This window comes from Ochlerotatus camptorhynchus, unplaced genomic scaffold (genome assembly GCF_037179485.1).
Source record: "Ochlerotatus camptorhynchus isolate MF236.1 unplaced genomic scaffold, CSIRO-AGI_Acam_v1.1 ptg000193l, whole genome shotgun sequence".
Taxonomy (NCBI): domain Eukaryota; kingdom Metazoa; phylum Arthropoda; class Insecta; order Diptera; family Culicidae; genus Ochlerotatus; species Ochlerotatus camptorhynchus.
In genome coordinates this window covers 3,562,519-3,586,221 of record NW_027040683.1, presented here as the reverse complement: position 1 = coordinate 3,586,221, position 23,703 = coordinate 3,562,519, and the positions used below count along the sequence as shown (strand labels likewise).

The 23,703-nt window shown below is 43.8% G+C and overlaps 2 protein-coding genes and 1 pseudogene across 2 annotated transcripts in view; 1 reads left to right on the top strand and 2 right to left on the bottom strand.

Moving 5' to 3' along the window:
• Positions 1–23,703, bottom strand: part of LOC135702575 (uncharacterized) — a 62,179-nt gene that overhangs the window by 19,483 nt on the left and 18,993 nt on the right. The gene's annotated exons all lie outside the window — the stretch shown is intronic.
• Positions 19,989–20,912, bottom strand: LOC135702553 (uncharacterized). Its single transcript, XM_065223623.1, has 2 exons — positions 20,263–20,912; positions 19,989–20,199 (listed from the first exon to the last, which is right to left on the bottom strand). The coding sequence occupies exons 1-2, from the start codon at positions 20,910–20,912 to the stop codon at positions 19,989–19,991; spliced, it is 861 nt and encodes a 286-aa protein (XP_065079695.1).
• LOC135702552 (uncharacterized) lies at positions 22,473–23,419 on the top strand (annotated as a pseudogene).

Below are 23,703 nucleotides of genomic sequence, written 5' to 3'. Positions count from 1 at the left end.
ATTATTGGAAAGGAGGAATAATAAATTTCGTTTTTAACGATACAATTATCAATGAAAATTAATTTGATGAGATCAAATTTGTTCGACAAAAATCATTTTATTTTATTTTTAAGATGCTTAGCTTAACAACCCAACAAACAATTGCCTATTGAAGAAACGACTTCTTGACGATTTTATTCCACTTCATGCTTAATAATACTTGTACTATTTTTAATAATAACTTCTGTTCAGGCTTTGTTCACACAAATCTGGAGAATTTATTCAACCACAACATCGAAATATTTGGTGTTGAATAAGGTATGTCGAGAAGCTTTTATTCGACTTACAAAAGTTGTAACAGAGCTTATTCGATCAAATTTTTGATTATTCAGCGTTTATTAGACCCTCTGTACTTCCTTAAACAACGATGGTATAAAGGTGTATATAGACGCTTGATTCTCATGTGAAATAATGTTTAATTATTACATCATTATACATTTATTAAACGATTAATCAACTACGGGATAATTAATCCGAAAATAAGAACGGCACGAGCAGGGTTGTTTTCGTTAATGATTGTTGTGTCATTATTTCTGTCGAATTTAAAACATACATACATACATACACACACATGTCGTTAAATGGGATTCGAACCATGACCTTCCGATCACCAGCCGCTTGTCTTGCCATCTGAGCTATCCTAGAATACATCATATGAGCAGCTAAATAAGCAATAAAAGCAACTTCCAGCCGTAACTCTAGCTAATTCAAGGAGATGTGAGAATGATTAATTCATTCATAGTTGTTTAACATTAGACCAACGTTACCTCTACATCTCTCTAATTTCGATGGAAAGGATGCTATTCTTTTCTATAGATCTATGAATTGGTTGTCGTGAGTGATACGATTTATGATTAGGATTTAAATTAATTAGGAGTAGAACATAAATAAAAAAAAAGGGTTGAGGCTGGGATTGAACTCGCGACCTTCTACTTGGAAAGCGGAAACGGTAACCACTATGCTACCAATTTCGTTTTGTTGTTAGCCTGAAGAACTGTTGTGGAATAATGAATAAATACGCCGTTTGCAAAGCATTTATAAAGCATGCAATTAAAACATGGACGCATAGTGGTATAAGAGCTATTATGCTGACTGTATTCACCTTTATTCAGCAATATTGTTAAGCAATGCAATGAAATCTAATAATGGAGCTAGAAAACAATTATTAGACGTATAATAAAGCATGTTATTAAATCAATTGAAACAGTCGGATTAAAGCGTCAATGTATGTGCAAATTACTCTTATTCAGTATGTTATTGAATCAAACTTCTGGTGTTGAATCAGGAAGACAGTCATCGTTTGTATAGATTTTAATAAGTATATTAATCAAATCAGAGCAATCAGCAAAATAAAGGCGCATCTATCGATCTCAATGAGATTTTCTGAGCACATAATTTGACAACCCGTTTTATTCAGCATTGTACACTGTTATAAAGCATTTATTCAATCTATATGCTTATTTGCGACTCTTAATTGTTTTTGGGCAGTGATGTGGAATAATGAATCTAATACGTCGTTTATAAAGCATTTACAAAGCATTCAACTAAAACATGGACGCATAGGGGTATAAGAGCTATTTTGCTGACTGTATTCACCTTTATACAGCAATATTGTAAAGCAATGCAATGAAATCTAATAATGGAGCTAGAAAACATTTATAAGACGTCTAAAGCATTTTATTAAAGCAATTGAAAACAGTCGAATTAAAGCGACAATATATGTGAAAATTACACTTGTTCAGTTCGTTATTAGATCAAACTTCTGGTTTTGAATCAGGAAGACAGTCAACGTTTATAAAGCTTTTAATAAGTAAATTAATCATATCAGAGCAAACGGCGGAATAAAGGCGCATCTATCGATCTCAATGAGCTTTTTTCAGCACATAATTCGACATCTTGTTTTATTCAGCATTGTACACTGTTATACAGCATTTATTCAATGTGTATGCTTATTTGTGACTGTGAATTGTTTGTTGGGAAGCCCCCTTTTTTATTGTACATTTCTCATATACCATGATTTTCGTTGTGATTTTATGGTAGGGGTAAGAGGGGCATAGTGAACAAGTGGGGCATAGTGAGCATCCCATGCCTCAGCTTGGTCTTCCGGCCGTTCGGAACAAATTGGTTGGTGGTAGCCTTATACATTTTATGAATAATCAGCAATGGAAATTTGCCAAAATGTATAAGGGGATTTTTATCAGTGCTGGCATCGGTAGCATTGGTGCTCAGTACGGAAAACCAGATCGACGAAAAACAAATCAAAGGAAAAAAAAAGAAATGAGATTAACAGAACTTTATCTGTACAAGTTCAGAAAAAGTTTCATATTTTTGAATTTCCTGCAGAGTTTTAAACTTTTTTCGAACAGTCCGCAATTCAAAAACCCAGTAAAACATTACTGACTGGATTAATGTGTATATGTTATGTGCAGCTTATCTGCTGTAATATTCAACAACTTTTTTTTTACTGTTTCCCTAATAAAAACTACCATACATGAACGAAAACCCAAATAATAAAACTATTCAACAAATGGTTTGGATGATACCCCGAACACGTCGTTAAGCAAAATAACCATAACAATTTTATTAGGGTTGGTTTTCAATTTCAGATTGAATTCCAATTTCCCATTTGCATCGACGTAAAAACTTGCCACAGCTTGTTAACCGAGCTTGTGCTGCATAGGTGGAAGAGATTACTCCGTTGAAAACTTCATCTGCATGATAGCTGGAAAGTTTGATAACTGGTACTTGTCGATGACGATGATCTCGTCTAATCAACCAATTCGACAGGGACATCCACTACCCGCACCCGTACCGGAAAATGTTTTGAATGATGAATAAGTAGAGGCTGAGCAGTCGAGGCAGCAAGAGACAAAAGCGTGACATCAAATCCTATGTCCCGATCGATTCGTACAGAAGTTTCAATGCGCCGCCTGTTCGGAAAGGATTCCCCGTGACATGAGCGAGCGTCACTACGCGAAGCATGCCGGCCATACCTATCGGGTTGATATCGATCCAGTGATCGATCTGTACGACGAAACTACTGCCACGGCGATTGTAATCCGCTCCATGAAAGTGCAGCAGCAAGTGACGATCTACTGCGACAAATGCAACGTGCCTAAGAAATCGGCTTTCAGATTAGTATTCCACCGGTTGGTTTGGCAAACACGACCAGTACTCGCACTGTCTGGTTCTGCAGAATAATAAGAAGAAGCTGGAGCAAACAAAACTGATATCCGGCAGCTTGGGTGGATCCTTCCAGTTCCGCTACGGAGGAGTGAATGTATACCAGCATACCGAGTATGGCCGGGTTCTGTTTGGCGTCCAACAACGATGTCTATGTCTTCTCGGTCGCGAATGACTGTGACTTAGGCTTCTAGCACGGACTGAAGAAATCTGTAGCAACAATTGCAACAAGCGCGAGTCATTGACAGCTCAACATCGTTTACTTGTAAGCAAATGTTAACCCGATGTGTTCATCCCTAATCATTTTGGCCTATGGTCTTTCATTATACAAAAGAAGCGATATAATGACATGCTGTTTGACAACAGGCTCTCCCTTTCAATTTTCGTTAGAGAAAAAGAGATAACAGGCGGTACCCCCTAGTTTAATCTAGTACATATGAGTAGATAGTGTTGCCGTGAGGTACACTCGAAAATTGAAAATGTAAGTGCGTCAAATCAAATTTCGAGCCGCTCCGTCTGTCACTTCGTTTGTGATAATAGTGTATTATTTAACATGTACAATAGCAGATTGATTGAATCAATAGATTCAGATAGGAAGCATTGTCCATACGAAGGAGAGAGTTTTGGATATCTATTAACCATTTTTTCAAAATTTATAAGTGTCCACCTAATGTTAATCTTAAAATGGCCGGGCCAAAACTTCAAGTTCAGCTAAAGTACTTTTTAATATTGATGAAGCCTATGCTAAATAAAACACTATGTTTTAACAGTTTGTTCGGAGGTCTTTTACAAACAGGCTTCACTTAAGTTTTTAAAAAGTTTATGCTAAGATGAAAAATTCGAGTTTTCGTAAACTAAACTCATAAAATTCGACACATTTTGACGTAGAACTACGTCTTTGTCGACTATACTGGGGTGCAAGTCAAAAAATATGTGTGGTGAAGGAGTGTTAGGTTTTGAACGCTTGTAACTTTGTCATTTATAGATGAAATTAAAATCCAAACACGCCAATCGATAGGATATTACATTACGAACCGGTTGAAATAAATATTTTTCCATTTTTTCTGTAATTAAACTATTGAAAATGTACAAATAATAATTTTATCACTGATTTCATGAAACAAGCCTTTTTCCCAAACCCAGTCATCATAAACGAAAACGAATACCACTTGGTTGCACATCATTCTGCTTGAACCTGAAAAGATATAAATGAGCCCTGCTCTCATGCCACTGCTCATAGTTTCGTTCGTTCGTTCGCAAGTCGAATTAGCTCCGCGTTGTGTAGTGACGCTCTCGCTGACCCAGCCATGGGTAAGAAATCGCGCGGTAACGCGAGTGCCGGTTTACCGGGAAAACAGACTCTCCCAGGAGACGGCGCGACCACCGAGCCAGCCCAGAAGAAGCAGAAGAAAACCCCATTGCCCATCCCGACAGGCGTTGCGGACCCGCAGCCGGGGCCTCCCGGAACTAAACGACCCAGACCTGAAGACAGCAGCGCCACCGTATCAGCAGCAAAAAAGCTGCTGAGCAACAATCCGTTCTCCGCCCTGCAGAACGGAGCGCAGCCGCAGTCGGACCCTGAGACGGTGCCGAAAAAAGTTAAGTTGCCACCCTTCTATGTGAAGGGCTTCCCTCCCGGGCTATGGGAGCAGCTGGATTTCTACATTAAGCAGGGCCTTCGCTGCACCATTCAACGGTGCACGGAAGGCTACAAACTGATGGTCCCGGCCGAAAAACACTTCAACGCAGTTCAGGCCCTCTTGGACAGAATGAAGCTGGAGTACTTCTCCCACGACATCGAGGCCACCAAGCCGCTGAAAGTGGTGCTGCGCGGGCTCCACGACATGGACACCACCACCTTAATGGACGAGATTAAGGCGAACGGCCTCAAGCCGGTCGAAGTCCACAAGATGACCCGCAGCAAGGCCATCAAGTATCGTGACCAGCTCTACCTGGTCCATCTGGAGAAGAACTCCACAACCGTGAAGGATCTCCAGACGACACGCACACTGTTCCACATCGTAGTGAAGTGGGAGCGGTATAAACCCACCCACCGTGGCGTCACTCAGTGCTCGAACTGCCTATTGTTCGGGCACGGCACCAGGAATTGCCGCATGGCCAGCCGCTGCATCAAATGCGGCAAAAACCACAAGATCGACAACTGCGACAGCATCGAGGAAGCCACTCCCACATGCGCCAACTGCGGTGCCGCCCACAAGGCCACGAGTAAGGCCTGTCCGAAGCGGGCCGAATACGCCGAGATCCGGAAGAAGGCCTCGTCCAACAGCCAGCCCGGTCGCAAGAAGGTTCCAGAAAACAACGCGCAGAACTTTCCTCCGTTATCACCGGTCCAATCACGGCCAATTCCAGTGTTGCCGCCGCTCCCGCTCAACCAACAGTTGGCTGCCGCTGCAGTACCCGGTCAAGCCTCCGGGCCATCGACGGATCCCCCTGCTCCGGGATTGGCCGGTACAACCGGTGAAGCTACAGACGATTCTCCGCTGTCAACGGATGAGATCGTCACACTGTTGGCCCAGGCCATCATCATCAAGCGCACCTGCGCAACAAGAACACAACAGCTCCAAGCTATCATCTCCTTCGTCGCTAATTATGGACCGTGAACCCATAAAGATCGCCAACTGGAACGCTCGCTCCGTAGGGGCGAAAAACATTGAGCTTGCAGACTTCCTCTGCAAGCACGACATCGACGTGGGCCTTCTCACCGAGACTCACCTCAAGACCGGTGACAGCTTCTGGCTGCCCGACCACAGCATTGTCCGGCTTGATCGCACCAGCTCCAGGGGGGGCGGTGTCGCGGTCATCATCAAGAAAGGCATCAAGTACTGCACCCTACCCCACTACCGCACTTCCATCATCGAGGCCGTTGGCGTAGAGGTGGAAACATCGACCGGAAACGTCCGGTTCATCGCCGCCTACTGCCCCCGGCAATGTACCGTTAGCAATGGTACAGCACAGCAGTTCAAGAACGACCTTGCCATCATAACCCACACCAATGCCCGCTTTGTAATCGGAGGGGACCTGAACGCCCGGCACGAGGCCTGGCGGAACTACCAGCAGAACCAGAACGGCCGCCTGCTATTCGACCATTCCCAGCATGGTCTCTATTCCGTCTGGTTTCCGGACGAACCAACCTTCACATCACCGACGGGCAACCCATCGACGCTGGACCTGTTCTTGGCAAACACCAGATTAGCCAAGCCGGTTGCCGTCAACGACCTGAGTTCGGACCACCAACCGGTGCTGACCGAGCTGGGCTACAACGTGGCCCCTGCACCGTGCCAGCGGAAGGACTACCATCGAGTCAACTGGGTCCAGTTTCGACGCGTGGTCGACCGCCACATCGACGACAACCCACCGCTCGACACAGTGGATGACATCGACCGGGCCCTGGAGGGTCTCCATCAAGCCATATCCGTGGCTGACGAAGAGTGCGTTCGACGAGTTCCTGTGAGGGGTAAGTTTCAAGCAATTGATTCCCACACCAAACTCTTGATTCGGCTCAGAAATGTTCGTAGACGCCAGTTTCAGCGGACTGGGGATCTGCAGCGTAAATACGAAATGGTCGATCTGAATCGGCAGATCGCTTCCAGAATGGTCTCAATCCGGAACGAGAGTTTCGGGCGGCTCGTTCAGAACCTGGACGACCGTTCCAGACCATTCTGGAAGGTTGCCAAGGTGCTGAAGTCTCACCCCAAGCCCATTCCACCACTTAGAGTCAATGACGAACGGCTTATCACCAACGAAGAGAAGGCCAATGCAATTGGGGAGCACATTGCCCAGTCGCATTTGCTTGGCTCTACAATCCCAAGTCCACTCGAGAACCAGGTTGTGCAGTGCGTCCAGAAGTTAGATGCCTCCCCTTGTGCCGTCCCTCCAGAAGAACGGATTACAGAGGAACAAATTTGCTCAGCGCTGAAACACAGTACGAACATGAAGGCTCCCGGGTTTGACGGAATATTCAACCTAGAGTTGAAAAATCTCAGCGCGAGGGTGCACTCGCTGCTGGCTGCCATCCTCAACAGATGCTTGGAGCTGCACTACTTTCCAAGCATCTGGAAGGTGGCAAAAATCATCCCGATCCGCAAACCTGGGAAAGACCCTTCACTACCGTCAAGCTACAGACCGATTAGCCTGCTCTCAGCGCTGAGCAAGCTGTTCGAAAAATTGATCCTCAGCCGACTAAACAAGTTTGTGGAGGAACATGACATTCTTCTTCCGGAACAGTTCGGGTTCCGCAAGGGGCATTCCACCAATCATCAGCTAGTGCGGGTGATGAATAACATCCGAAGTAACAAAGCTGTATCCAAGTCCACAGCCATGGCCTTGTTAGACGTCGAAAAGGCGTTTGACAATGTCTGGCACGACGGACTTATATACAAGCTTTGTAACTCCAACTTTCCACCATACCTTGTGAAAATCACCCGTAACTATCTCCAGCAAAGGTCGTTCAGGGTGTCGTTGAATAGTTCCCTTTCGGGACAATTTCCGATCCCAGCAGGTGTTCCGCAAGGGAGTCTGCTGGGACCACTGCTTTACAGCATCTACACGTCGGACATCCCTCCTCTAGGAGACGGTTGCGTGTTCTTTCTGTTTGCAGATGACACCGCGATAGCTGTCAAGGGTAGGATGCCTCGTGAAATTACGAACAAGCTCCAACGATGCCTTGACACCTTTACTGATTATGCCACCACGTGGAAAATCAAAATCAACGCCTCGAAAACCCAAGCGATCATGTTCCTTCACAGACAATCATTAAAACTTAAACCGTCTCCCTCCTGTACCGTAATAATGGATGGTACAAGGGTCGAGTGGTCCACTGATGTTACTTATCTCGGGATGTTGTTCGATGAGAAGCTCCTGTTCCGCTCGCACATAGAGAAAACCCTAGTTAAGTGCTCCGCCTTGGTTAGGTGTTTGTATCCGCTCATTTGCCGCAGATCCCGCCTCTCAAGGCAAAACAAACTGGCTGTTTACAAACAGATCATAGCCCCCGCGATCTTCTATGCCGCCCCGGTGTGGGAATCGTGCGCTCAGACCCACAGGAACAAAATCCAGGTTGCACAGAATAGAGTGTTGAGGATGATCCTAGATCGTCCATTCGACACAAGAATAGCAGACCTCCATCAAGAGGCAGAAATTCCCAAAGTAGATTCCAAAATTGATGATATGACAACTAAATTTATTCAAAAATGCAATCTTTCTGAACATGCTTTAATAAGCAATTTGTACATAGTAGGTTAAGTGTATATAGTAGAGTAGGTTAGTTTTAAGCTGTAAATAGTAGTATTAAGTAGTTTCTCTTCAAATTCTAAAAACAAAACAAACCAATCCCACCAAGGTGGTCGACCGTGTACTAAGTCTAGGACTAATTCTGTAAAACAAATTTTGAATTTTGCCCATACCTAAAGATGAAGAAAGCAATTAAATCACTTAGTAAAAATTTATATGGTAATCGTCCAAGTTAAACTAAAATAAAGATCATTTAAACTAAAACTAAAACTGCCACTGCTCATTACCGCTTCGGACGGCGTGGCGCTAGGTCCTGCATCAAGCAGGACTAGGTCAGCGGTTAAAGTTGGATCACGGCGTGTCCACCACAATGATGAATGATACTTGTAAAAACGTGCATGCAAAACTCCCTCCCGCTTAACAACCCCCTCCCCTCCCCCTTACCAACCCCTTCCCCACCCCCTTTACAATAACCCGAAAAAAACATGGACTATGTATGACGATCATTTTTTTTTCGAGATATAAATTTTAAGCAAAACAATGAACAATTAATTTTTTACATGCAGAGCCAACATTTTCAAAAAAAAATATTGCTTAATAGGAAACATACACATATCAGCGGCTTAAGGTGGATCACGACGTGACCACAATCAGGAAAAGCAATATATGTACCCCCTCCCCCCTTCATAACAATCCCTCGCCCCCCCTAAACAACCACTCGCCCCCCCCCCCCCATAAACAACCTCTCGCCCCCCCCCCCTCAACTACCTCTCTTAATCCACCCCCCCCCCCCCCCAACAATAACCCGAAAGCGAGAGAGACTTTGACGATCCCTTTTTTCCGGGAAATAAATTTTAAACAAACCACTATCATTAGTAAAAACCAAGTTTTTCCCTTAATTTCTTCCCTCACCGAAACTTTCAAATTTGAACAATAAATTGCTTGAATGACATGTTTGATGCATTCAGTTGGTGAATTACACACAACTGACGGTAAAACAACTTAAAAAACTTAAAAAAAAAAAGATCTTTATTTCTTGTGTTTGTGTGGTTTACATTGATGAATTTTTTTTCAAGTGACACAGATGCGTCTTTTCAACTTTAGTTCATTTGAGATTTTAATTATTATTTACAGTTACTAGTCCTATCAGGCCTATTTTAAAGTATGACCACCTTGGTGGGATTGGTTTGATTTGAATTGGAAAAAAGGAGACTACTTATAACTACTATTTACAACTACAACTAACCTACAACTACTATATACACCTAACCTACTATATACAAATTGCTTATCAAAGCATGTTCTGATAAATTACATTTTTGTGCAAATTTAGTCTTAATTCCGTTAATTTTGGAATCTATTTTGGCAATGCCTGCCTGTTCATGTAAATTTGTTATTCTAGTGTCGAAAGGACGATCAAGAACCATCCTCAGCACTCTATTCTGAGCGACCTGGATTTTGTTCCTGCGAGTCTGTGCACATGATTCCCACACCGGAGCTGCGTAGAGGATCGCAGGTGCTATGATTTGTTTGTAGACGGCCAGTTTGTTCACCCTTGAGAGGCGGGATCTGCGGCAAATCAGCGGATACAGACACCTAACCAAGGCAGAACACTTGATTACGGTTTTCTCCACATGCGAACGGAAGAGGAGCTTTTCATCGAACAACATCCCGAGATAGGTTACTTCGGCGGACCACTCAACCCTTGTGCCATCCATAATTACAGTACAAGAAGGCGCCGGTTTTAGTTTGGGCGATTGCCGATGGAGGAACATGATCGCTTGTGTTTTGGAGGCATTGATTTTGATTTTCCACGTGGTGGCATAATCAGCAAAGGCGTTAAGGCATCGTTGAAGTTTGTTCGTTATTTCGCGAGGCATCCTTCCTTTGACGGCTATTGCGGTATCATCTGCGAACAGGAAAAACACGCAACCGTCTCCAAGGGGAGGAATGTCGGAAGTGTAAATGCTGTAAAGCAAGGGGCCCAGCAGACTGCCTTGCGGGACTCCTGCTGGGATGGAAAACGTGTCTGAAAGACAACCATTCAACGATACCTTAAACGACCTTTGCTGAAGGTAGTTACGGGTGATTTTAACCAGATGTAATGGGAAGTTGAAGTTAGAAAGCTTGTACACAAGTCCGTCATGCCAAACATTGTCAAACGCCTTTTCAACGTCTAACAAGGCCATGGCTGTGGACTTGGATACGGCTTTGTTACTTCGGATGTTATTCATCACCCGTACTAGCTGGTGATTGGTAGAGTGGCCCTTTCTGAATCCAAACTGTTCCGGAAGGAGAATGTTATTTTCCTCCACAAACTTGAGCAAACGATTGATAATGAGTTTCTCGAACAATTTGCTCAGCGCTGAAAGGAGGCTGATTGGTCTGTAGCTTGAAGACAATGTTGGATCCTTACCGGGTTTGCGGATTGGTATGATTTTTGCTATTTTCCAGATGCTTGGAAAGTAGTGCAGTTCCAAACATCTGTTGAAGATAGCGGTTAGAAGAGACTGCACTTTCATGCTGAGTCTCTTCAAGATCAAGTTGAATATACCGTCAAACCCGGGAGCCTTCATGTTCTTGGTGCATTTCAGCGCTGAGCAAATCTGTTGTACCGTAATCATATCCGCCGGAGGCACGACACAAGGGGAGGTATCTAGGTTTTGAACGCATTGCGCAACCTGATCATCGAGCGGACTTTGGATAGTCGAGCCAAGCAAATGCGATGAAGCTACATGCTCGCCGATCGCATTTGCTTTCTCCTGTGGGGTGATTAAAAGCCGATCGTCATCATTTTCGACTTTGAGAGGTGGAACGGGTTTGGGATGATTTTTCAGGACCTTGGCTACCTTCCAGAATGGTCTGGAGCGGTCATCCAGATTCTGGACAACACGCCCGAAACTTTCATTTCGGAGTGAGTCCATTCTGGAAGCAATCTGCCTATTCAGATCGGCCATTTCACGTTTTTTACCCAGGTCTCCAGTCCTCTGAAACTGGCGTCTACGAACATTTCTCAACCGAATCAGTAATTGGGTGTGGGAATCAATAGCAACAAACTTACCCCTCACAGGAACTTGTCGAACGTATGCCTCGTCAGCCATGGATATGGCCTGTTGGAGTCCTTCCAACGTCCGGTCGATGTCATCTACGGTGTTGAGCAGTGGATTTTCATCGATGTTGCTGTCCACCATTCGTCCGTACTGCACCCAGTTGACATGATGGTAGTCTTTACGCAGGCAGCTTCTAGCAGGAACCACGTTGACACCGACTTCAGTCACCACCGGTTGGTGGTCGGAGCTGAGATCGTTGTGCGCCTCCGGCTTGGATAGTCCGATGTTTGACAGGAAAAAGTCCAGCGTGGAGGGATTTCCCGCCGGAGAGATGAAAGTTGGTTCGTCCGGAAATTGCACAGTATACAATCCATGTTGTGCGTGGTCGAACAATAGACATCCGTTCCGGTTCCTCTGGTAGTTCCGCCAAGCTTCATGGCGGGCGTTCAGGTCGCCCCCAACGATGAATCGGGAGCTAGTACGGGTGATGGCGGTCAGGTCCTTCTTGAATTGGATTCCTAATCCGTTGCTTGCGGTACACTTGCGTGGGCAGTAAACAGCGATGAACCGGACGTTTCCAGTTGGTGATTCCACCTCCACACTAATGGCCTCGATGATAGAAGTGCGGATGTGGGGCAGAGTGCAAAACTTGATTCCCTTTCTGACGATGACCGCTACACCACTGGTGCTGGTGCGATCAAGCCGGATAATGTTGTGATCAGGCAACCAGAAGCTGTCACCGGACTTTAGGTGGGTCTCAGTTAGAAGAACCACGTCGATGCTATGCTTGCGGAGGAAGTCGGCAAGCTCAATATGTTTTGCTCTTACAGAGCAAGCGTTCCAGGTAGCGATGGTTAGCGGTTTAGACACCATACTGGATGATGAACTTACCGAGCACTTGGATCTGTTCGGGCTTATTGCGGCACTTACGTAGAGCACCGGTCATGTTGACGAAAATTTCCATCAGTTCATCCGCTGAAAACAGATCGGGGTTGTTGTTTTGCGCTGGTGGTTGTCTCCAGAATCCAGGGGGGGATGGAGAGCTTTGGCCAGCAGAATCACCAGAAGTTGCTTGAACGGAATGCACCCGCGAATTCGCTTGCCTTTGCTGAGGAGCACGAAGAGGCGGGAAATCCTCCGTCCGAAATGCCGGGACTTTGTCCTTCTTGCGTCCTGGTTGGCTGTTAGCTGCCGCCTGTTTTCGGATCCGTTTGAAGTCCTCGCGTTTGGAGCACTGTCTGTCGGAACCTTGGTGAGCACCACCACAGTTGGCGCATTTTAACACCACAGCTCCATCCGCAGGGCAGTCGGAAGTGGCGTGGTCTTGAGCGCAATTGCCGCAGCGTGGCTTAATGTTGCAGTTGCGGGTGCCGTGTCCAAAGTTCAGACACCGTTGGCACTGAGTCACATCGCGATGGCCGCCACGGTATGGCCATAGAGGTAACTCTAAGACCACTGGGTCCCGAAGAAAATCATTATTATTTTTGGCTCACTCAGTACCAGAACAACGGTCCCAAGCAGTCCCAAGCTATTACACTCACCCCTGCATGTTCTGCATGAATCCACACACCCCTGATGTTATCTGTCAAACTTTCATAGCGAATCAAAACAAACATAGTGTAGTAATAGAATTTCAACTAGAATAGGGTACGTTAATCGTTTGCTTGGGACCAATAGGCTACTAAAGTGGTGAGCCAATTTAAAATCGTTAGTTTCGTATTGATTGTTGGTATGGCTCCCAGCGGACGATGATGCAATTGATGGAGCGGATGGCTTTCAGCGCGTTGAGTGTCACCGTTCCCTTCTGGAAGTGTACCAGGAAAAGGCTATCCGGATACGCCTTCACATTCTCGTCTCTTCTTGTCATCCGATAGACGGCACTTGGGGCCAGCTTGTACCGGTCCCTGATTTCAGCTTCGATAAACTTCGGGTCGAAGTTTGGTAGGCCCCTGATGACGACCTTGAATGGTTTCTCACCGGGAATGTCGTGGGTGAAGAATTCCACCTTGGAAGTCCTCAGGTGGGCGACGACCAAGTCATACTCCGCTTTGGTACGGAGCACCACCTTGGTGCCGACTCTGCCCAACTTGTATTCGGCTTTAACGCCCAGCGTCGCTAGATCCGCGATGAGCTCATTAAGATGAGCATTTTTCACTACCAACGGAGGTAGCTTCACTTTTGCCGCACTCGGGCCGGCAGAATTTTCGTTGTCGATGGCGTCGCCGAAATTACCGATGTCGCTGGCGTTCGTTGCTGTGACGTCATCACGTCCACTTGCACCATCGGACTGGCCTTGGTTTTTCTTCCTCTTCTTGGATCGCTTCACCGTAGCGGTGGTGGTATTTCCAACATCGGTGGGAAGAGTAGCGTACCTATTTGAAATAGGTACACTCGTGCTACACTCACCACTGTTCTTCTTCTCCGTTTTCTCTCGGAGCCTGCTCCGGGAGCGCTGTCTTCCCATCACACGAAGCGACCGACACTACTGACGACGCGATTTAACTGCGAATGTTTGGAACAAACTAGAAACTGTAGAACAACTCGACAGAGCGAGCAAAGACCGAACTGTACTGCTTGACGTTCAAGCAGAGAATGACTGATCATCGTGACGGTAAAACATATCTGGTGCCTCTATATATGCAATTATATTAACATCCAAAGTCCATCCTATTTTACATATTCTGCACAAAAGAAACTTTCTGCTCCGCCCCATTCATAAAAAACTGCGGGAAATCCTATTAGGTTCTGAACCTGAAAAGATATAAAACAGCGCTGCTGTCATGCTTTTGCTGATTGTCGCTTCGGACGGCGTGGCACTTGGTCCTAGCAGCAGTAAGCAGGACTAAATCAGCGGCTTAAGGTGGATCACGGTGTGACCACAATGAGGAAATGCAATATATGTAAACCCCCTCCCCCTTTCACATTAACCCCTCCCTCTCCCCCCTTCACAACAATCTTCCCCCCTCAACAACCTCTCCTACCCCTCCTCACCACATTCATCAACAACCTTTCCTACCCCCCTTCCCCATAAACAACCTTTCCTACCCTCCCCCCATCAACAACCTCTCCTAACCCCCCTCAACAGTAATCTGAAAAAGACATAGAATTTGACGATCTCTATTATATATTAATATAATAATAAATTTTAAATCACAATTATTAGTAAAAACGGAAGTTTTTCCCTTAATTTCTTCCCACACCAAAACACAAATAAAATTAAAAGAGTTGATTTTAAAACTTAATTGCAGTGTCTACGCCAAAATATGTAACGGCTTGTTTAGGACCATACATTTGAACTTTCATAATTTATTACATTCCAGGAAAAATACTTGAACCAACATTGAACACTAACAAAATTTCAAATATTGTTTTTATGTGTCCCACACATGAGTTGTTGCAACGTGATCAACAAATCAATATCTATGTGTCGGCCACATACTTAATATATGTACATATAAAAACCATGCGTGACCACACATACTATTCATTTGCGTGTAAATTTCATGTGTACTTCTGAGTGGATTCTGTTTATGTGTGGTCAAATGAAAATCATGTGGAATTTCACATGGATATTTGTCAAGAAAAATGTGTAAATTGTTTTGAGTCAACCATAACGGAAACATTGAAATACTTGAAAATTTTAAGATAAAGTATAATATTCAAAAATGCATGAAAAACATCAATTTTGTGTGGTTCTACGTCATACTGCGGTCGTGTCTAGGACACAACCCTTTAATTTTTTATTGGAGAATTTACTTGTAAAATTCCACATGATTTTCATGTGTCCACACATAAACAGAATCCACTCAAAAGTACACATGAAATTTATTAGTCAAATGAATAGTATGAGTGGTTACACATGAATTTTCATTAGCATACTGCCGTTATACGCATAACTGTCCCATGTTCTATGCAATTCTTATGCGCCGTGAGAATCTTATGCGTATAACGGCAGTATACAGGTACAACAAAACCAAAGATAGATGGAAGATATAATTACGTATTAGGGTGATTCAAAATATCGATTTTGCTTCATCAAGCTCAATCGATTCTTATTTTAAGTCCTGATCATTCTCCCAACATTTTTTAGCTCAATTTCAAGCTGAACAATGCATTTGGTCCTAAGTTACATTGACAGATTCGTCGATTTTCTCTTTGTATCCCTACTGGCATGTACTCTGAAATGGCCAAATAACATATTCTCATTATATGGAAATGTAATAAAATTTTGCTATTATACCCCGTACAGACTATGGCTTACATGGTAAAAAGCACAAACGAAGTTACAGACGACTTTCTCCGAAGAAATTAATTAAAATAATGTGGTTCTCTGTAATAGAATTTTAGACCACTTTCCGCCGGTCACCGCCAGGTTCGCTAGTATTTTTGATTTGAATTAATTCAAGTTGGTTTTGTGTGCAATGATCTGACAACTCGCGTTGACGGTGTGCTGTTTTCTCACTAATCGAAGGAAATTTTGATTAGAGTGAGAAAGTAAGGAACATTCAGCGCGGGAACCGTGTGCGGTACTATAGGTGCGGCAGAAAGAATGTAGTCGACTCCTTTGTTCTCACGGTGTTCTTACGCATGGTCCAACGTTACGTCACACTAGATTATGCATAAGAACATCGTGATAATGAAAGAGCAAAGTTTGTATGTTTGGGAGCCTCTCGCATTCAACCCCCATTCCCCCACCATCCGATTGAAACGGGCCAGATGAAGTGGGTTTGTGTAATTGAATTAGTGATTTCAAGCTGAACATTGCATTATGTCCTAAGTAACATTGACAGATTCTCTTCGTTGAATTTTTCTTTGCATCACCACGGCCATGTAAAGACATTCCCCGGTATTTTTAGCACACAGATCGATAAAAGAAGCTTTTGTCTAGCATCTAATACGACAAACACATCAATAAACGGTTATGTGATAAAGTTATTTACGAAAGAGAAAGTCGACGAAGATAATCGATCAATGTTACTTAGGACCTAATGCAATGTTCAGCTTGATTTATTAGCAAAATAACCGGCAGCAGCAACATCAGAGTGGCAATGGCGAACATGTGTATCAGTGGTCGGTCCGAATGTGGTTTCTCCCCGTCGTCGTGGTCCGTCCCGTTCTCCTGGTAGAGAACGAGCTGTGGGATAGAAACTAATGGGCTAGCTTTAGACTCTAACGACCGATCGGTATCGACACGGAAACGGTAGCTTCGAGGCCGGGTCAAAAATCGAAGTAAATTTGACAACGTCTTTCACCTGCGGAGTTATTGTTCGAGCGATACACAACGTGCTGCTTCCGACTGGCACTTTAATTTTATTGACTGTTAATTAGAACATCGTCGTCGGTTCTTTCCTTAATCTTCGATAACGATGTTTGGTATCAATTACTTCGGCAACACAGGTCATTATAAGGGCACGTCTTGTCATGTCGGTTGCGGTTGCCGCAGTGTAGGTGGAACGGAACATTAACCTTATTTGTAGGAGTGGTCCTTTGGCCCTATCGATGACGATGCTCGGCTTGGGTGCGTATGTGGCTTGGGTGGAACATTAGCATTGGCTTATCGACATGGATCGGGAGGTGTTCGTAGCTTGCTACTCGTAGATTACGACACTCCGATACGTTGATGGTCATCAAGCCAAAATAAATACACCGATAACTTTCAACTGCAGCATAAAAACAACAAAACGGAGGAAGCTCCCTTTCACAATTAATAATTAATAATTATTATCATCAACCGCTCTGCAGGAACTCCTTCGGGGATCAAAGGACGAAAACCGCAAAAAATGGGATAGAAATTTTGATCCTGCGCCAAGAACTATTTACTCGAGGAAAAGCCGACAAAACAGGAAGTTCGCTGTTGGGAAACATAAATTTTTTTTTTTTGTTTATTAATTTATTTGATAAGGCTCAACCGAATTAACTTTACAGAGCCGAGGATTCTTGGTCACTATACAATAGATCTTAAAACTATAGTCAAAAGGTACAACACAATAAACACTTTATCTTCCGCTATCCAAAAAGCCTCCTCCATCAGAACTGGAGCCGCTTCCAGTGGTTTCATTATATGGCAAATTGTTGTACGCCAACGAGGGTCAGAGCGCGTCCATTGCAGCAATGGACGCAAAACGTGGTCAGCACTCACACACTCATCACGAAACGGTTGCTTTCCAAAGTCGACGACGCATCGACCGAAAGAACTGCTGATGAAGAACAATGAGGAGGACCACACAATGGTTGCTGCCGAGAAAACAGACGATCGCGTAGCACACATCGAGAGTGGCCTGCTTTTGTCGACAGCCGAGTGAACACTCGGGAAACATAAATTGTAGCACCACTTGCGAACCTCTTCGTTTTTGGAAGTAAATTTCAAGCACAGTCTGACGTTTGCTTATGGATTTTACCATAGGAGTAAAGAGCTATATAGATTCGCCGTCAAAGCCAATAGCATCAATTATATACATGATTCTTTGACAGTGTGCAAAGAGTGCGTATCATTTTGTCATTTTTTTATGCATTTCAGTTTTGAGTAGAGTGAAAGAGATAGAACCAAAACATTCTAATACATTTGGTGAAAATGCTAGTACAATCCAGTAGTAGTGTTGCCATGTGGTACAATCCAGTAGTAGTGGTGTTGCCATGTGGTACACTGAAAAATTGAAATAGCAGGTTAGTCACCAAAGTTTTCGAGCCGCTCCGTCTGTCACTTCGTTTGTGCTACCAGTGTGGCGCCGGAGCTCGTTCGGTGTTGCTATCACGTTCGTGCTGCCCATTGCAAAATTTTCATCCGATATTTTTTTAAAAACGCGCGGTCTCCGGCGAAAAATATAAGCCTACCCGACACCAACCTGACTTCTACCAAACCCCAACCCGATGTTGGCCCGACATTGACCCGACATAAATGCAAAATTGACCCGACATCGACCCGACATTTGGCCGACGTCGACCATAAATTGACCTTACATTGATCCGACATCGGGCCGACATATCTGTTCGGGATCATTCTTCTGGGTTTCTTCCATACTCCACTGCCGTATATCAATTGTATATAATGTCTCGTGACAGCCACTTGGGTAAACTGAGGGATGTCGTCGATTTGTGAAGGCTGTTATGACGACAGAAACATTGAGAACCTGGTCATAAAGAATTGTATAAATACAGCCCATTCGGTTCACTACGTTCCAAGCACGATGATTTTAGCAAAGCGGGTATAGATGCGACTGTTCTAATACAGCTTTCATTCGTTCGTGCGTGCGCTGTTGCCAATACACTTCGAATTCAGATCTGAACGTACGGTAGCAAGCGGCAGTAAAGCACACAAAGCAACAGTCAATTCAGGTATAAACCAACTGTCGCGAGGAGGCTGTACCATAGAGGTAACTCTAAGACTAGTAGGTCCCGAAGAAAATCATTATTATTTTTGGCTCACTCAGTACCAGAACAACGGTCCCAAGCAGTCCCAAGCTATTTCACTCACCCCTGCATGTTCTGCATGAATCCACACACCCCTGATGTTATCTGTCAAACTTTCATAGCGAATCAAAACAAACATAGTGTAGTAATAGAATTTCAACTAGAATAGGGTACGTTAATCGTTTGCTTGGGACCAATAGGCTACTAAAGTGGTGAGCCAATTTAAAATCGTTAGTTTCGTATTGATTGTTGGCTGTACTATTTGGAAGCCTGGTCCCAAGCTAGTCGATTCACCCCTCGAAACATAGAAAAATCCACTGACCCCTTATTTTATCTGTCAAACTTTCATAGCAAATAAAAACAAACATTGTGTAGTACTAGAATTTCGACTAGAATGGGGTACGTTAATCGTTTTGCTTGGGACCAATAGGCTAGTCAAGTAGTGAGCCAATTTAAAATCGTTAGTTTCGTATTGATTGTTGGTACAACTGGTACAACTGTGCATGACAACGATGCACGCAGGTATAGAACACCCGTTTAAAATACTGAAATGCTAAGGTAGAAACAATGTAAACACACTTAGATATATATCATAACAATTAAGGCTGATAACCCTAATAAAAAATAACCATACACGAACGATAACCCAAATCATTGAACTATTCCATAAATGGTTTGGATGATACCCAGAACACGTCGATAAGCAAATTAACCATACAATTTTTATTAGGGAAGTTAGTGTAGTAGCTGGAGCACCTACACTGCTAAAAAAAGTAGTGTAAATTTCCGTTACTATGATGCACATAAATGGAGCGTCATATATCATGCAAGTTTATATTATAAATCGTGTAAATTTATGAAACATGTCATGCAATATACCATATATTGTATGCAGCTGTCCACCATTGTTTGCCATATTTCTTGCAAGCTGCTAGTTTACGTGAAAAGGAAGTTTACATGCATGAATGTTTGCATGCATGGATGTTTACATCACCAGTAATATTCTGATTTTTTTAGCTGTGTAGGTTATAACATGAATATAAATTGAATTGAAGTGTTTTATTGGTTCATAAACGGCATCATTAGCTTCTTATGAGCCACGGTCAAAGCGTCCGTCGCTGGTTCATGCACACCGGTAAACACATCTAAGATCGTATTTTGACATTCGTGAAATATCATATGGCACGGGGCACCTTCCCTGCCTAGTTGTTCCGCTCGGTAATATTCGTTGTCACTGTGGTCCGAAAGGGGCTCCGTCGTGGATGATGGCCTGCATTATTGAAGAATTTCAGTTATTTCGACTACTTTGGAAAAAAAAGCACTAGGAACTTACGTGAACATTATATGAAGCAATTCGGCAAATACTCCACCGGTATGGGTAAACTCTGCACTTGCTGCTTCACAGATGCTCCGCAAAACACATTCCCGACCTCCGGAACCGTAGATTGCTCCGATCTGCTCCAAGGCTTTGTACGTCGTCCAGCGCGATTTTTCCTGATTGTATCCTTCGGCTACTATGGGATCTGCTTCAACAGGCGGAGACTGCTTGTTGACATCCTCTACCATTTTCATCCAATAGTCGTCGTCGGCATCCTCAAAGTTGTCATCGTCATCTGGCAATGGTTCCGTATCAATCTTTACCTCCCTTGCCGTGTACGCTTCGTAGTGCTCCGGTAGCGGTGTGACGGTAACAGCTTCTCGCTTCTCGATCGATCTTCGGCTGTTGTTCCAGCCGTCCCAAAGAATAGGTTTCAGATCGTCGGTGCTGGTCGGCAGGAAGTATTGTGCCTTGACTACCCATCCAGTGATGACGGACTCGGGAGTTCCCAGTGGGATACCGATACCAGTAATGAGCTGATGGCGGGTGGGAGCCGTTGGCGGAAATATTAACCATGGATACGCGTACGATCGAACCTGTCCGGTTATGAGGAATATGTGGATTAGCAGAAGCTCTATGGAGCTAAAGTTTATCGTTTGTGCCATTTTTCGGTGGTTCGGTGAGAGGTTAGTATTTAACTGGCTTCGCTGTGAATTACAACTAACACGGTGGTGGTTCATTGGAAATGGGACTACGCTACTTTCGAGGGTCGAAAAAAGCGGTTATTTGCTTTCATAATTCCCACCTTCTCTTGGGGATTTTTGGGGATCCACCTCAACATGAGTCTTGTCGCAGGTCTAATGCGAACACCACCCGAGTAAAAATATTGTCAATACTCTAAAGTAATGTCAATAATATTTATGGATATCGTCCCATCAATGCAAGACAAGAACTAGATATCTCGACGTGTCACTGTTGATATCAAATTTAATAATATGCTGAAATACATACATTTAAAATATTATACACATTTTTCTTTGGCTTACCCCTCGTGAAGATAAACAAATACAGTGGTAGCCTTTTTGTCCGTAGATGCGCTTTCATCGCTAAAAATTCGGTTCGCCAGCTAAGCGAAAGAGTGGATGATATTGTTAATATAATATATTTGTAATAAGTCAAAAGAGGCAGTAATTAGTACTTTAGTACTTAAAACTAACCCCATTTATAATACTAACACTTTTGAAATAAAGAATGGAGAAGGATTGGAAATTTCCAATTGAATCCACTACCTTAATTCAGGCTTGCTATTGCTCATTGCTAAAATGTTATTATTCGGAACTATGCAACTATGAGATATTATAACGATATTTTTTTATTTTGCAAGATGCAGGAAAAGAAGGTATACTATAAGCGGGTATAGTTTGTGTATGACACATAAAACCTGTCAATTTCGCTTTCAGAGTGTCACAATTAGCAATTAGCTATAACGATGAGCGCTCACTCATCGCGATTGCTCATTACAGCTAAAATTACTAATAGCGAATTAGTTTATTATCGGGGTTGGAACCAGTGCGAAACCGAACTTTTTGTCAGAGCGAACCTCAACCTGAGCTGGGTTTTAAAAACAAACGATCAAACTGACGTTTTTCAGAAAACAAGCAATCTTGATACCCGATCCAGGTTGGAACTGAATAATAAACGAATTCGTTATAAGTGTGACCTTCTGAAAGCATAATTGACAGATTTGATGTGCGTCATTGTACTGAAATACCTACTTAAACTTCAAACCAAACATTGGAGTGGTATAAATAGTCAACCGTCAACTGCGGCACAAAAGAAAAGAGTTCTAGTGCTTTTTTTTTTAGTGAAAACCGAATCTATTTGTAATTTAAATCATTGACAAACTACACACGCCTGTACCGTTAAGAATATTTGACACAGTTTTTACTTATCGACCCCAACATATCCAAATCTAGGTAGAAGAAAGTGTACATAGTATTGACACTTCTACTATTCTCTACTGCTCTCCCGTTTCTCCCATCCTTCGAAGCCGCTCTAATTGATGCTAATTCAACCCCTTCAATGCCGGCTACCGCCCTTACTCGAGGCAGTTCACCAGTTGTTCCCGTTTTGCTTGCACCTCATTCCTACAATCCAACTCACTGGAACATCTGTCGTCTTCGAATCTCTGGCAGTGTTGTTGCATCCGTCGTTGGCACCAAAACATGCCACGTTGTAAGAACTATCATCCGTTTGGGCTTCTTCTATTGGAAATTGTCCTCGCTAGTGCATCGGCTGAAAGTAACGAAGCAAGGTTTTTAATCGTCCCTCCTACGTCCCCTACTCGTCATCAGCTGATTTGTGGTATCGGTATCCCGCTAGGATCTCCCGAAGCCGTTACATCGGGATGGGTGCTCAAGGCTCAGTACTTTCTTCCGACTACGGTTGACGAACTAAAGCCTCTCAATTGGGCGGGTTGGAACGATAGTAGACGGTCCATTGAGAAACGGGAGGCAGTTACCACAACTCCACTGGCTCACTACGAAGGTTATACGGCTAAGGATGTACAAATTGACGTGGAACCACTACCGGAGGAAAGTGAACAAGATGACTACATCGAGGACGGTGACGATGACTATTGGCTAGATGAGGAAGAAGAGAAAACATTCCAGGAAGTCAATGAGATGCTACCTCCAGCTAGTGCGGAAGCTGAGCCATCTGAGGGATACAATGCAGAAGGGTCGCGGTGGGCTACGTACAAGTCGTTGGAGCATATCGGTGAAAGCTACGGTTCCGGAGGACGGGCATGCGTGCTTCGAAGTATTTGCGAAGCAGCAAGCGCGCAGTTCACCCACACGGGAGGTGTGTTTGCGGAGCTTTTGCATATTATTTTCACGTAAGACTTGGTGGTGGTGACTTTGCACTCGTTGCATTCTGGATGGATGAAGGATGAGTAACATGAAATGTAATCTTTTAGGCCATCGACCACAATGGAGCCACTTTTGGACCACGGTGACAACGAGTATTACCGAGCGGAGCAGCTTGGCAGGGAAGGTGCCCCGTGCCACGTGGTGTTTCACGAGTGCCAGAATTCGATCCTAGATGTGTTTACCGGTGTGCATGATCCATCGACGAACGCCCTGATAAAGTGATGCAATTGTTTATGAAATAGAATGGCTATTTAGCATGCATGGGTGGAGTTTGTATGGCGGATCACAACAACCCTGCTCCCCACTGCTCTTTTGATTTGTATTGAAGTCCCCAACAGCTGTGCCAAATTAGTTGGGATCTGGATTTGCAGCAGAAATTTAAAGCTTGTTAGTCAAACATTTGCTAGTCAAAAATTAAAAAAATACTCAATTTTGACCAAACCTCAGGCTTAGACTGGGAAAACTATGCGGAACAACTTTCTCGAATATCGCAAATTGTCCACTTTGTCAAGCAGTTTTGGCGTGA